This window comes from Platichthys flesus, chromosome 10 (assembly GCF_949316205.1).
Source record: "Platichthys flesus chromosome 10, fPlaFle2.1, whole genome shotgun sequence".
NCBI lineage: Eukaryota > Metazoa > Chordata > Actinopteri > Pleuronectiformes > Pleuronectidae > Platichthys > Platichthys flesus.
The window spans coordinates 12,149,407-12,164,616 of record NC_084954.1 but is presented as its reverse complement, the minus strand read 5'-3'; the positions used below and the strand labels follow the sequence as shown (position 1 = coordinate 12,164,616).

Genomic DNA, 15,210 nt, shown 5'->3' with positions numbered 1-15,210 from the left:
TACCAGAAAATGAGGGTAAAATGGGCCCTCAATCCTAAAGCTCTCCCCGCCAATTTTCCTCATGCGGTGCGTACTGTTGGTTAGACTTCCTGTTTATTGCCTCTGCGTGTTTATTCTGCTTCTCTTTTGTTCACCTGAGTTTCCAATTTACCAAAGCCTCTGGTGAGTAATGTCACAGATAGACGGGGGGTACTGTGCGAGTGTGCGACCAGGAGAGAAAAACGTATGCTTGCATGTTTGCTAAGGTGCCCTTTCAGTTCAGCCAGAAACAGGCTGATGTTTGAACTGTCCGATTTACACAGGTTTATGGCCAAGAAGGCAGGTGTTTCTAGTCTGGACCTTGCCTCTGTACACAAATATGCACACGTATGTCTCCGATAAGAGAGAGATCAATCTCTCAGCCTGGCCGAATGATAAATTCTCATACCTGTATGTGTTTGTTTGTCAAATTAACCTCTTTGCTGCAGCGGTACTATCTAAATATAGAATGGAAAAACTGTTAAAAGCCTTTTACGCTCTCGCCTAGCATGGTATTACAGTGTACATACTTGAGCAGTTTGTGCGAAGCCCTCTGCAGTACAGCATATGTCAATGTTGAAAGAGCACCCATCTGCCACTGAGCCGCCTGTACCTCGGCGAAACAATACCTCGTCTCTGGCTTTAATTACAGGTTTGCTCGTGTGTGTATTTACATGTGACTCATGAAAGTTGAGGTCTTTTGTTCCCCCTCTTATCCATCTGCTGCCTCTCTCGCTGTCCCTCTCTCCTGTCTTTCTTCCCCGCTCCGTTTATTTTCCGTACTTTGGGGACATGTAATGTTGAGTGCCTCAACCTCCTCAACACACTTAACATACTCAGCTTACCTGTTGTTGGGGGAAAAAAAGCTTTCTCCCTGCCATGTCTCTCACCTGCTGGTCCTTTAATGTTTTATTTCTCTTCCTACGCTCCCATGCTTAAATGCAACAAAAACCCATGTAGCCATAAAGGTACTGGAGAAGTGCTAAGATATTCCGTTTTTGAGAATGGTAGGTCTTGGTTTATTCCTTTTTATCAAGATAAGTCAGACAGTAAACTTGAATGGCTTGTGGGTCTGTGTGTGTTTGTCATCAGGATGTTTTGAACACCATCATCTGCTCCTGCTCCCCTCGATTCTTTTACCTCGGCCTACCGGGCTTCACCATGCTAATTGGAGATTTCATCACTGCTGCCGCCTGCGTTCTCAGCTCAGTTTCCCCAGAGGTACTAACACACTCTTTACACTTGCACTTAATAAGTGAATCAAACTGTCCACTCTAAAAAAGTAGTTGAAGTACTTGTGCAATTTTTGTAAGTGTGGAAAATCTTTTCTAGCTGTCTTATCTGTACTAAGACTTTACAAAGAAAATGTAAAGTATATTTGCTAGCTAAATATGTTTATTTCACTAAATATTTGAACCGAAATTGTGCAGCCGTAAAGAAAAGTTGTTTGCAGAATAAACAAATGGATGTGATTATTTAGTCTTAATAGTAAATGTTAAATATGTTAAGTTTTGAAAAAAACTCGTAGTTGTGGTTAATTAGCCAACATGATTGGAGTTATTATGGTATTTAAATTATTTTTTAAATGTTGTATTTATTTGTACCAACGAGGAGAGATCATGCTGGCACCAATAAGAACAACTGTTTTAACACACAGTTAAAACCTAAACATGGGCAGATTCATGTTGACTGTCTATAGGCATTTTAACAAAAATTACTTGTACATTACAAGTACATTTCTATATGTTTTGGTTGCCAGATATTTCCATATCTCCCAGTATGGACTCATTATCTGTATAGCAACTCATCAGATGCAACACCGTGTACAATCTGGTCTGAGCCGCATCCATCGTGCATTTAATTAATCATTTTGTTGTCCACCGCCTTCCATATGTCAAGAGATTCTGCACAACATCTGCAGAATCATGAATAAAGAAAAATGTATTCCTGCTGGATCCTTCCAATCCTTTTTCCCTGGACGGCGTGCTTTCTGTTGCCTGGAAGTGGGTTGTTTTCATGCAGCTTTAGGGAATAACTGATTGTGTGTTTTCTTTTTCTTCTCTCCTTTCTACCAGGCTCCAAGGATGGAGGCTCAAACAGTCCTGGGCTCTCTGGTGTGTTTCCCCAACCTGTACCTGCAGATTCCTGTGCTGCAACATGTGCCTGGCTCTGAAGAAATCCTTGTAGGCAATGAGGATATCAAGGTAAAGGTTGCCATGTGCTACCATCTGCACACTGCATTGTTACAGAGTCTAAACATGTGTTACACTAAGACATTTTGTATCACTCTTATGGAGACGAAAATGATAACAGTTATCATTATTACCATGGTATTGAAAAGATGTGCTGAAAATTATCATATAAATTCACCAAGTTTGATATTTAAATAATTTATGTATAATCCCAAAAAAATATCCAGCACCACATAACACCATATTAAATGTGCAAAATTAACATTGAAGAAGTTTATCTTGCTAAAGACAATTTTTGTTTTACAATGAAAATATACGCTAATGCAGGTTCAAAGAAGTGAATTAAATGTGCACATAAAAACAACACAACTAATCTGAACAAAGTATCAGTATGTAAATGCATTACAATCATATGTAAACAAATCCAATTTGTTTTTTGATGACAAAAAAATCTGCAATTTGACGCCATTGGATGCTAGCAGTTTCTAACAATGGCCAGAGCACTAGCACCTTATGCTAGTACAATGGCAACCAAATCACCACAGTAATGATGGTAATTAAAGATTGAAACGTTACAACTAACCTCAAGGACCTTAACCACTGTGTACCATGATACCGCAAACTATTTCATCCGTTGTTACATTGATGGTTTTGGTCACGTTGTCTTTATCGTTGTCGTTTTAGGATTACCTGGTCAACATCCTGCTGGAAACAGCAACAAAGGAACACTGTGAAGGGGCCAGGTACGATATAGCAATATCTGTTGTTCATATTTCTGTACCATAAACCACTTAAATTTACATCAACACCGCTTCTGTCGTTCAGGTGCATCGCTGTGTGCAGTCTGGGCCTGTGGGTTTGTGAAGAGCTGATGCAAAAGAACATCCACCAGCAAGTTAAAGACGCCATCAACGTCTTGGCAGTAACACTAAAGGTCAGTGACCGTCTGTGGCAAGGAAGCTTCCTCCCATCATATAATGTACAGTTTGATACCTTATGTGTACAGTAGGATAGGAACATGTTGTATAATACTTGCATCATGGGTTGTGTTGACCATCTTTAAATAGTAGAGTTAGCTACGCTTGATGTTATCAGTCTTTTTTTGTTTCACCATTGAAAGCCCCAAAGTGTTTGACTTTCTCCCTGAGTGAAGAGATGCAGAGAACCAGTGGCAAAAAACAGTGTTTTGTTTTTTTTATATCTTTTTCTCATGGAAAAGGTTTTGGGGTGGTGGCGTAATTTCCAGGCGGCTTGCTCTCAGTAGATGTGGGCCAATTTAAGCAGCTACATCTCCCAGCTTCCTGCTCGAGCAGCACCCCCCTTCCTCTAATGGAGCAGTAATCACTCCCCTGTACAACTTGACACACAGACACAGCCAGCTCCAAAATAGAGGGTATATGCTGGGTGGGGGATCTAGGGGGAAGAGTGGCACTGAGAGTCTCTTTTCTAAAAGCAGGTGCTGAACTCTCAGGGCCCCTTTTTGTGTTTGGCCATTTCTGCACTCCCCACATTGTCTGCCCTTGTTACATGTTGAGAGGCATTCAGCTGGAAGAAATGGAAAATTCTATTTCCCCACAAAGAATTTCAAATCACTGAAGAAATCAACATTTGAAAGAAAATTGTCACTACCTCAATTCTTTACTCCGATGAGTCTGAAGAAAATGAGGCATGGTTTGAAGTGGAAATGAAATTATGCTGATTATCTACACAGTAAGTGAAAAGCTAAATTTAAAGTAAATTACCCAGAATTTCATCACAGTCTACGCTTAAACCTTTCCTCCCCATCTCGACCAGCAATTTCCCTCTCGCTTTTTAGGATTTAGGTATTAGGGTGACCTAAATTCACGGGGGGGAAATTCGAAAATCTTGAATAAAAGATCCTCCAAAGTTACTCTTGTGCATGTGTGAAAAGATAAAGGTAATTACTTTGATTTCTGGGAATTAAGAATAATAAATTGTCTGTTTCGTGAACACATCACACAAGTCAGGCACTTTGTATTCATGTCATTTGTGTCCACTTTGGAACATGCTTGTTGATTTGTCCTGCCTGCCAGCATCCACATTAGTCATTCATTTGTTTCATTTGTTTTAGTGGGGAGTCAGCACAACAAACATACCTCAGTATAAGTATCAATTTTATACATATTGTTACATTTATCTTTAATTAATTTGTATCTGAATTTGTTAATTAGCTGATAATTGATCACAATTAAGCCTTTTGAGCGTATTCAAGTTTCAAGGTTCCAGTGTCTGTTTAGAATCTGAGCTGACAGATTGTTCCCAGTGCAAGAGCCTTCTATATTATTTATTTTGTGTGAATTTATGCAGTTATCAAGTTGGAGACAAGCATTTCATGTATTTTGTCATGCTTTGTTATGATATTTTGCACTTGTTTATGGGTTATGTGAAGTATGGGTATAAATGGTTGGCCTACAAGCAGGGATGTGGTTTCATTGAAACCAACAGATCAAAATGAATAGATTTTCTTCTTATGTTTGTTGTTTGATTTTGGAATCGGCAAGAGCAGATCTCAATATCTATATGGGCATTTAGATTTTTTCGAATATCTGGGTTTTGGTTTTTCCCATAGACTGAATTTAAGCAAGGACAACACATCTCCATACCCTCCCATATACAGAAATGAAGCCAAAACATCCCAGATACGGACATGGCATTGTGCCGTTATGGCATTATTTGGAGCGTGGTAGTCAGAGTTCGCTAATACAGTTTTTAAATCATTCTCAGTTTTAAATCATTTTTAAATTAAGTGTTAACAGTCAGAACAATTTGCACTTATGAAAACCTAATATGAGAGAAACCATCTTTGAGAAAAATGTATTTGACTTATACTTTGACAAAAAAGCAATGATTGTGGCCAGTGATCACAAGTTTAGTTATGGTAATCTTCCCTCAGTATGCAATCGTAACAGGATTTCCAGTTGACTGTTGTTTTCCCAGTAAAATGCCTAAAAAATTTAAATATATTATAGAAAAAACTTACTGTTCAAGGAGCCTATTCCTCACTGTTAACCAGTCCACGTCCTGTTTACTTGTTGTTTGTCCAGTTTGGGAACAAGGCCGTGGCTCAGGTAGCCTGCGACGTGTTTCACCTGCTCATTTCTCACTGGGAACAACTCAAGAGGTTTGAGTCCAATCTGCCGAAGAAAATCATTGAGGTAACCTTCGCTCAATCACACCTGCACATACAGTTTCGCTTCCACTACCCATTAGTGGCCTTTGAGAAGGCATCGTAAGCAAGATGAGAAATTCATGTCAAGTCACTTAAACTTTGAAATACGTTCTTCGTATATGCACACTCTTCATCCCGTGGCATCACATCCATTTTAGCACACAGCCCTGACTCGGCTGATGAATAGGAGTGTGTCATCCAATTATCTTTCTCCTTGTTTTCTCCCAACACAGATCTTTGTGGCCACAATAGCCTTTTTGTTGCCGAGCGCAGAGCACTCAACACTGGAAGCAGACAAAAAGGTACATGTTGGAAAGGAGGGGACATGAAATGGCTGAGATCTAAAGGCCCTTGATCTATCATGTTGGAATGGTGCATTTGCAGAGGAATGTATCTACTGAAGTGCTTTGTTCTCTCCTTTTTTCCACTTTAACTCTCTCCATCCCCGCATTTTCTCTGCTGCTCTCATCCGTTACCTGTTGCCTCTCTGAAACAGTCCCTCTCTTTTTTAGCTATATTAATATAAAATTTTCGTTTTGATGTAAGTTGACCGATCTACTTCCTTACTTCCTCAGTTGATGGTTTCGCTGCTGCTTTGCCTGTTGGACTGGTGCATGGCTGTGCCCTTGAGTCTCCTGCTGGAGCCCATCACCATGCCTTCAGTGGATGAACGCACTTCCCACAAGGCCCCACTGCTGGACTACATCTACAGGGTGGGTAGCCTCGCTGGCAGCTGAGAGTTTCAGTGCCAACTAGAATTGCACTCAGTCGAGCACATCCCTCTGTCAAGGCCCAATAAGTCCCCTTTTCAGCTGGTCAGAAAACCAACTAACACCCACTAACATTTGGCTTTACTGTGCAATGGGGATGGATACAATCGTCACTCATTCCCGGGTCAAATGTTTCTGCTGTAGACACAGGTTTTTTATCATCTCTTACGTACGCTCGAACGGCAGTGATGGAAACATGACACCTGAGTGAATGCGCTTATTTGTCAAGACAACAAGGTGAGTGAGCTTCTTAGTTTTCAGTTTAATCATTACGTTGAACATGATGCAACAGGAAAAAAACTCAAACTCAAACTCCTCTGCTGGCAACTTGAAATATTTCAATTGCCTTTTTTATTGTTTACCCGTGTTTTAAAAAACACCATATAACAGCTGAGTAGAAGTTCCCTTAAATTCAATCAAGCTGCACCAAACTGCACCAATTATAGAAATCAATCCCCTAAATATGTCTGATCTCTTTTATCAATATCCATGAAATATTGCATTTTTCCCCTGTGAAATTAGTGAAGATATTTATTTAAAAATCCCTTTACTGCAATGTCAGAGAAATTGATAAAACGATATCTGGATCTGCTCACTGATCTGGATCCACACCAACGCTTAAAAGGTTCCTCACCCATACCATATCCTTCCACCAAGTTCCATGGTAATCCATCCTGTAGATTTTTTGTAATCTTGTTCACAAACAAACAGACAGGGGGGGAAACATATTCTCTGTGGCAGAAATAACTAACAAACAAACCCTAACCCTAACCCGCTGTGTAATGACTGCCGTCTCATATCCACTGAATTATACTGTACATCGGCTGTTGCCTGCAGACATAACAACTTCAGCTTCATCTCCACCCCCACCCCACCACAATGAGTTCGCCACGTTAATAAGACTCATCTCCACTGTGACCTCATGACTATGCCTCATTTAACATTATAGTGGCCCAACAGCATGGAAGCGTCCACCAACCCATGCAGGAAATCCTCTCACAACTTGCTATGTAGTAGGGTGTACTCCATTTGTTTTAAACAGGCAAAATATTCAATACTGAATCTATTTCTCTCTATTCGTCTCCCAACCCTTTATTTTATGGCCTGACCCTGAGGATGAGGGCCAAGCTTAAGGCACAAATGAATGAGGTATTATTCATTCCCTCCTGTCTGGGCAGATGCGGTCAACGGCAGATCTTTGTAAGGATGTCACCCCTGATAAGAAATGGTCCAATTATTCAAACAGGACCCTTTGTCCACTTGATAAGCTCAGGCTATAAACGCTTGTCCTGGAGATTTGAATGGAATATGTCTTAATATGAGAGCAACTGCAGCTGCTATAAAGGCAAAGACAATTAGGCGTGATTGGTTGTCTATCAGCACACAAAAGGCAGGGCCCTGTGGGTTTCATTTGAAACAAAAATGAGGCCAGGCATCACAAGGTATGACATTATTAACGCAATATCATAACCAAAATCTATATATTTCCAAAAACATAAGCTTTTAATTATTCTCTATACCAAGCTTCCCTTATTCAAAAATCCCTCATTTCATTCCATCTCTGATAACTGACAAGGTTCCTCAGCCACTTTTAATTTCCCATGCTTCACCTTCTTTTAATTACAGTTTCATATTTTTAAATAACACCTCAAATCTGTTCTCTTCTAAGCCACATGCACATAACTCACATGCACATAACATTTACACATTCAATGATAAGGTAGTCACGGTCCTCAAGAGAATGTGAAAGAAAGTTGTTTCTTGTGACTAACAGTCTGCAGATCTCCATTAAAACCTAACACTGCACTAGACCTCATTTGTTCACTGGAGTTGTTCTCAAGCTTTTCCATCTGCTCTCTCTGCCTGCCTCTGCAGCCAGCTGCACCACCCCCTGTGTGTGTGTGTGTGTACGTATTTGTGTTTGTGTGTTTATGTGAATGTGTGTGCGCACCTGTACGCCTCTGTTTGCGTTTGTATTATTTGATTTATGTGTGTACATAGGCATACTCTTGTATCCATACAATATGTGCCCCTCTAACTACAGTACGCTTGTTTCACCGTGTGTTTCCTTCCAGGAACTGTTGCTATGCGAATTGCAGTCACTTAGTTGTCAAGCACAGCCGCGGGTTTTTCCCCTCCCTCCCCGTCTCTCCACCGCTCTCTCTCCACAGAGGAAGCTCTTTGGGGCTTTGGTGTAGCAGCTGTTTGGTTCAGGTCTTTTCAGCATCAAGCGTCCAATCCCTCCCCCTGTGCGCCCAGAGGTCTGCTCAGTGGAATCATCCACATACTGTCTACATTGCCGAACACAATACTGTTTCAGATGGCAGGGCCCAGCCTGCCGCTCTGAGCATTCTCTCAGCCAAGTGTGAGCGTATGTGTGTACTGAATGGGATTAGCTTTTGCATGGCTTTACCCAAGTTGCTCCACTCTGAATAAGGGGCCCCATCTCATTTACATACATTAGGCATATGTTTTACCCCCCTCGGATGCAGCGCCCTACCTCCGCACAGATTATACAGTGTACAGGTGTGTTTGTATTAGTGCACTTGTGTATGTGCAGCCCAGCATGCATTTCTGCGGTGGGAGCTGAGCACAAGGATAAAGTCTTAATTAAATCAAACAGTGTAAACCTGTCCAATGGCTGTAATCAACTGCCCCAGTGCGCCTTATCTAGCCCTGCCAACGGATGCTCTGCCATCTGTTATGTAGATCGATACACTCACACATCACAGGAGAAATGGATTAGTGGCAATAAAGACCCTCTTTTCTTTCTTTCTCTCCCTCCTTTCCACCACTGCCTTATGATGTAAATGGACCATACATGCCCCCTTGCCTTTGCTCCTGGATCATGTCAGTCTGAAACAGGCCCGCAGGAGTGTCACTGTTCATCGTCTCGCCAGGCAGCATCATATCTAACATGACGGTGTCTTGACACATCAGAGTCGCAGATTAGCCTTCAAAGTACATCTCACTGTCATGCTGTAGAATCAGTGGCCAGACGGGGCTTTTATGTGGAAATAATCACCAATTCCTCCCAATTTGTTCTCCTGTTCCTCAGGTGCTGCACTGCTGCGTGTCCGGCTCCACCCTGCACACCCAACAGAGCCACTACCTCCTCAGCCTGTCAGACTTGTCCAATGACTATGACCTCATGTTGGGTCAGGTTAAGAGCTTTGAGCCACCGCCCTCCCAGTCAACCACTACTGATTTTGGCAACCTGCTCACAGTAGCTGAAGGTAAGCAGTGTTTCCCAATAATTATTTAGACTGTGGCAGCCTGCCATATTATAATTTGTCCATAAAGTTTTTACTGTCCAGGCAGACAGTCAGGCCTCATAGCTGACGTGGTGTGAGCACCTGGAAGTGGCAAGTTCTCTATTTCACTTTTTTGTCTTTGTACCTGCCACTCGAAATCTGTTGTGTGTGAGATCAACATTCATGCATGTGCACCACTCCTGCTACCGATATAGATTGAACAAATTCTGTGGGAAACGCTGGAAAGGCCACATAGATATGCCAACACTGCATCCATAAGGGACAACTGGAGTCATCCTGATGCTCCCTTTTCCCACCTGCTCTGTGTAAGATAGCTCTTGACTGGTGGATTTAACCATGCTTGATTGATAGTGTATATAGGGTGTGCAAAGGCCTGTGTGCATAAGTATACATGCATGAGAGAGTAAAAAGTGGCTCTTAAAACTTTTAGCCGTCGCCGTCACGGCATATGTCTGAGCACACTACTTCTTTTCAGCTCCATACTTCACTTCTTTGACCACAGAGGCATATATTCCCCCACATAAAGAATCAGAAAGAGATTAAAGGGAAAGCAAACTCTTAGTAGACCATCCATTTGGAGCCTGTCCATTAAATGTCAATATCTTATTAAAAATATGAAAAGGAAATCAACCATCACAGGGAATGGAATGTTCGCATTAGTGCTCAGCCCTAGAGAGAAGACCCATTATGGGGTTTTGATAAAAATGTGATTTTTTTTTTTTTTTCATCTTTTTTGTGACCTTGTTATTCCATTAGGCAATGTATTCCTCTCTCTCCCTCTCTCATGTCCTCAAATTCTGAAAAGTCCTCAGAGCCCCAAACACACCGAGCACATGTCTACTGAAACAATGTACGATTTTTTCGCATGTGGCTGATAAATTTCACCACACCTCTCCTTTTGTCGCACAGCTGCACAGAGTCTTAGTAGAAATAACAAAACACTATTAAAGGGGCAAACCAAAGAGTGATGGCCTAGTTATATTCATGCCCGCACCTCATATTGATCAAGTCACATCAAAGGGCCAGCGCATCTCTAATGCAGCTTGGCCCGCTTTCTAAAGAGCTTTCTCCTTTTGATGGAGGGATGATGGTATTGATAGCATCGCCACAATGCAAGAGTGCATCTTCTTGTTTTCCCCACATCCCTGCAGAATAAAACATGACATGCCTTACACTTGGGAGTAAAAACCTCTGCATTTACATAAATGCAATTCACTAAGTAGATTTCTTTTCAGCAGCCTGTAAAGACGGTGGTTCTTATTAACACTCGGCTAGTCTGATGCTTGTTCATTGTAAAAGACTCAATGGGCTCTTCAAAGTTGTCTCTCATGATTAGATGCTACCTACTTAGAGGTGTGCTGGCCAAGCTATTGTGAGAAATGAATGCAGTTCTCCTGTTAGTATTCATTAATGAGATTTGGCCTTGTGTAATAAGAGCTAACAGGGATGATAGCATGTCTACACACAAATAGGAGGCGTTTGTAGTAGGGATAACGAAGTCTGTGTTGCATATGCATTAAAAATTTCCGACTTTATTCTCAACCAAACTTACCACTCCTCACGTTTCATATTTCTCACGTGTATTATTATGTGGTCTGTGATTTAATCTTCCTGCCCTGATTCTTCCTCCAGAAAAGCGACGTCGGCACATGGAGCTGATACCTCTGACAGCACGCATGGTCATGACCCACCTAGTGAACCACCTGGGCCATCATCCATTAAGCGGTGGCCCCGCCCTCCTCCACAGCCTAGTGAGCGAAAATCACGACAACCCATTTGTGGAGTCGTCCGAGCTGTCCTCCGAGGTCTTCAAAAGCCCAAATCTGCAGCTGTTTGTCTTCAACGACAGCACGCTGGTGTCCTACCTTCAGATCCCCACTGAGACGCCCTCCATTGGCCAGCCCCCAAACACCTCTTCACAGGTGCGAGTCATCGTGCGGGACATCTCGGGCAAATACTCCTGGGATGGCGCAATCCTCTACTGCACCACCCCAGAAGACTCTGTGGACATGGGAGTTTTTTCTGCTGTAGACCGCCCGCTTTCTACCACCACTATTGCTCACAGCAGAAACCAGCCCCAGTCTCCGACAAAGGGGCCGCACAAAACAAATTTCTCAGTCTCTGACTCCCTCTCCGACTGTTGTGAGGAGGAAGAGGTAGATGTTCTGGATAAGCTGATGGAGGACCTTGGCCACAGCAGCTCAGAATGCCTGACTCAGCCACAACTCCAACTCAATCAGCCAGCCTCCTCGCCCCATGGCATGAACATAGAGCAGGAGAGCGCCATCCGGGAGGCCATCCTCCGTCAGACCCAGGAGGAGGAGGAGCAAGTGAGGAGATGGGACGCTGATGTAAGCTGTCGGGCTGCCTGCCAGGGGGAACCCTCCCATGAGGACCCAAAAGCTCCTTTCTACTTCTGTCGGCTGCTGCTCAATGACCTTGGCATGAACTCTTGGGACCGCAGGTAAACTGCAAGCTTCATTCTGCTGCAATTATATGTCAGATATGAGGTAAATAGTATTGGGGCCGTAGTCGAAATTATGCAGGGTTGTGTTGCTCACCGTAGCTTTTTATCGTTCAGTCTTTGAAAAGCATCTTAAAGGGATAGTTAACCGAAAATGGAAATTTACTCATTATCCACTCACCACTATGCCTATGGAGGGATGGGTGAAGTGTTTGAATCCACAAAACCCATCTGGAGGCTCAGTAAATGGCAGAATCCAATATAATTGAAGTCAATTGTGAACTCTTCTTCAGACGTAATAAAACAACAGAAAAACATGCCTCAGTACTGCTCATGTGGTGTCCTCCAAGTGTCTGCAAGCCAAGAAATTGATATTCGACTGAAAAAGAGTATATGTGTGTTTACTGTGTGCCATTGCTTACGTGAATGCGGCTCCGAGGAGGCTATCAGAGGGCGGGAGCCGGGGCTTGCGAAAACTTAACATGTATGGAGGCATGTTGTGTTTTTTTATGTTGTTTTATTATGTTTAAAGAAGCGATCGTGATTTACTTTAATTGTATCGGATTCGGCTGCTAACCAGATTAGTTCATAATGAGTGAATCTTCATTTTTCTCAGAAGTATCTCTTTAGCATTTACAAGATAAATAATCTCCCTTCCATACTAATGCCTGAAAACGCATATCACGAACACTGTGCATGCCAGTATACACTGGAATTACCCGAATAATAGCTTGTCTCCTACCCCTGTAAGCAGTTTTAGTGCTGTAAAATGAAGAATTTTACTGCACAGCAGCTGTTAGGCAAGACAACAGGGTCATCAACATTTAAAGGGGACATATTATGAAAACTCCACCTTTGTAGTGCTTCTACACGTTAATTTGTGTATCTGGCATGTCTACCTTCCCAAAAACTCTGGAAAAAAACAACTCCCGCGATTTGTTGTGGTTCCTCTATGTCAGAAACGATACGCAAGAGTGCATCGAATGGGATTACGACAGAAATAAACGTCATAGTTACACCATGCCCAGGTAGGGAGTCTCGCTACATGGCCTTGGACGAGCTCGCGAGCTAACCAGGCCGGTAGAGCCAGGCTAGCGTTAGCTCGCTGCTGTTACCAGTCAGACATTTAAGTGGCCGCATAAACAGGGGACCCCCGGGACACCTCTAAACGTTGACTCAACAGTGTGGAAGGATGCTCCCACTGCTCCCACTGCTCCCACTGCTCTCGCAGCCAGGCTTCGGCCCACCTGACACTGGTTCAAAACGAAATGGTTGCAAGATTGTATCTTCCTCTCCAGTAGCCATATTTCTACAGAGGTAATGGATAGCTAAAAATCTGGGTGCTTGTATCTCGTGAAGGCGGGAGGGGGTGCGGGGCACTCAAAACTGGTCAATCTGAGGAGGGCTGTTATAGACATGGTAAAAAGGTGCTGTTTTAAATTATCCTTGTGGTATTTTGACCAAAATATGTTAGACATTTCATTAAGATCCCAAGGAACCATATCAACTTGTGGTAAAATGGGCATAATATGTCCCCTTAAACATAGATCAAATTATTTATCTATGTTGCATTTTACACTGGAAGTCGAGACGAATGCCACTTGTTTTCTTCTGGAAGGGGCTTCTGTGGTAGGAGCCTGTCGAATCAGCGCAGTCTATACCGTGACCCAAATGAGCCAATCAGCAAGCGGTTGTGAGTGTCTACGTAATTGTTTCTACCCGTTCAGAATAAAAAACAGCCCGGGAGTTGTCCGACTAAAATTAGGCCAGCAGCGAAATTCCAGAGTAGTATGCACACTGGTTGATTAGTAACAGAGTTAATGCGTTTTCAAACGGAAATGCTGTAGTATGAATGTAGACTCAGAGTAACTGAGCTGTTGTCTCGATACTCTTAAGAGAGAAAGAGCAAAGATAAAAGCTCACTGCAGCGTCTTAATCTCATCTCCACAGGTTAAAAGTGTCCAGCTGTTTTCACTAACGTACCTTACAGAGCCACATCGTTGCAGTGCTTCCCTGCAAATTAAAAGCTTACACCTCGTAACAGTGATTGTGCAACATGCACACAGCTAGTAGGAGATTGCTGTTTGCACCTGTGCCTTTTTGTTTTCAGTATTCTTGAGGGCAATACAAAGCTTAAACTAAAAACAGTTGTTTTTTTGCTTGAAAATGATACCACATTTTTGAAACGGCAGAACTGAAAATATTGCACTTATCAAGACTGTGTTTTTTCCAACAGGAAAAGTTTCCACTTGCTGAAGAAGAATTCAAAGCTCTTAAGAGAACTGAAGAACCTGGATTCCAGGCAGTGGTAATGCTTCTTTTAAGTTAGAAACGGGTTATCAATGAACACATGTAATTGTTAATATTTTATTTTCCATCGTTCATGTGCCACTTCAGCCCTTTAGTAAATATACTCTGATTACAGTCATACATTGCTCAAAGCAGCTTCACTCTCTTCCTCCCCCTTGATTTACCTAATTTGTTCCACTTCCTGCTGATTAGAGCTCTCTCTGTTCTTTTTTTTTTACTGTGTCTCGTTTTGTCCAATCAGTAAGTATTCCACACATTGTTAATGAAAGGAGCTTATTAAATAACGCCCCCCAGGATGGAACTCATACTCCCAGATGGCCAGACACGGTCGGGCAATAACGACCTGTCCATAAGCATGTTAAGTCAACCCCAGCAAGGAGTGGAGAGAGGAAGTGGATAAGGAGGCTTTGTTTCCATCTTTTTTTACTTTCTGTTTTGCCGATTCTGTAGTTCTTTGAGTCATGGAATTCACATTTCAGAGCATTTTTTTCTGAAGTGCCTGTAGTAGTGAAAAGCTTTTCAAGTTCTCCATTTGTCAAATCAGCTTCCTAGACGTTGCTTCTTTCAATATTGGATCCTATATATTTTGTTCTGTAGTCGAGAAACGCACAAGATTGCTGTGTTCTACATTGGAGAGGGACAAGAAGACAAGTGCTCAATCTTGTCCAACAGCGCAGGCAGCCAGGCCTATGAAGACTTTGTGTCTGGACTGGGATGGGAGGTACACACAACCACACGGTCAAGTCAACTTACCAGATAAAGCCTGAATATGCAAATGTCCAGATAAACTCAGAACATTGAATTGTATTTTTATTCACCAGGTGGACCTAGCCACACACTGTGGCTTTATGGGTGGCCTCCAAAGGAACGGCAGCACAGGTCTAACAGCTCCTTACTATGCTACCTCCACTGTGGAAGCCATCTTCCACGTCTCCACGCGAATGCCATCTGATTCTGATGACAGCCTCACCAAAAAGGTAAAACAGTTTTG

At 42.5% G+C, this 15,210-nt stretch overlaps 1 protein-coding gene across 5 annotated transcripts in view; it reads left to right on the top strand.

Annotated features, from left to right (window-relative positions):
• Positions 1-15,210, top strand: part of ralgapa2 (Ral GTPase activating protein catalytic subunit alpha 2) — a 93,735-nt gene that overhangs the window by 44,976 nt on the left and 33,549 nt on the right. For all 5 annotated transcript variants that reach the window (XM_062397989.1, XM_062397988.1, XM_062397984.1 and 2 more), the window contains 12 exons: positions 1,111-1,239; positions 2,094-2,222; positions 2,895-2,953; positions 3,036-3,144; positions 5,276-5,386; positions 5,634-5,702; positions 5,976-6,113; positions 9,229-9,406; positions 11,078-11,909; positions 14,146-14,217; positions 14,817-14,940; positions 15,041-15,196. In XM_062397989.1, the coding sequence (XP_062253973.1) occupies positions 1,111-1,239; positions 2,094-2,222; positions 2,895-2,953; positions 3,036-3,144; positions 5,276-5,386; positions 5,634-5,702; positions 5,976-6,113; positions 9,229-9,406; positions 11,078-11,909; positions 14,146-14,217; positions 14,817-14,940; positions 15,041-15,196 (2,106 nt within the window). The remainder of the gene's footprint in view (positions 1-1,110; positions 1,240-2,093; positions 2,223-2,894; positions 2,954-3,035; positions 3,145-5,275; positions 5,387-5,633; positions 5,703-5,975; positions 6,114-9,228; positions 9,407-11,077; positions 11,910-14,145; positions 14,218-14,816; positions 14,941-15,040; positions 15,197-15,210) is intronic.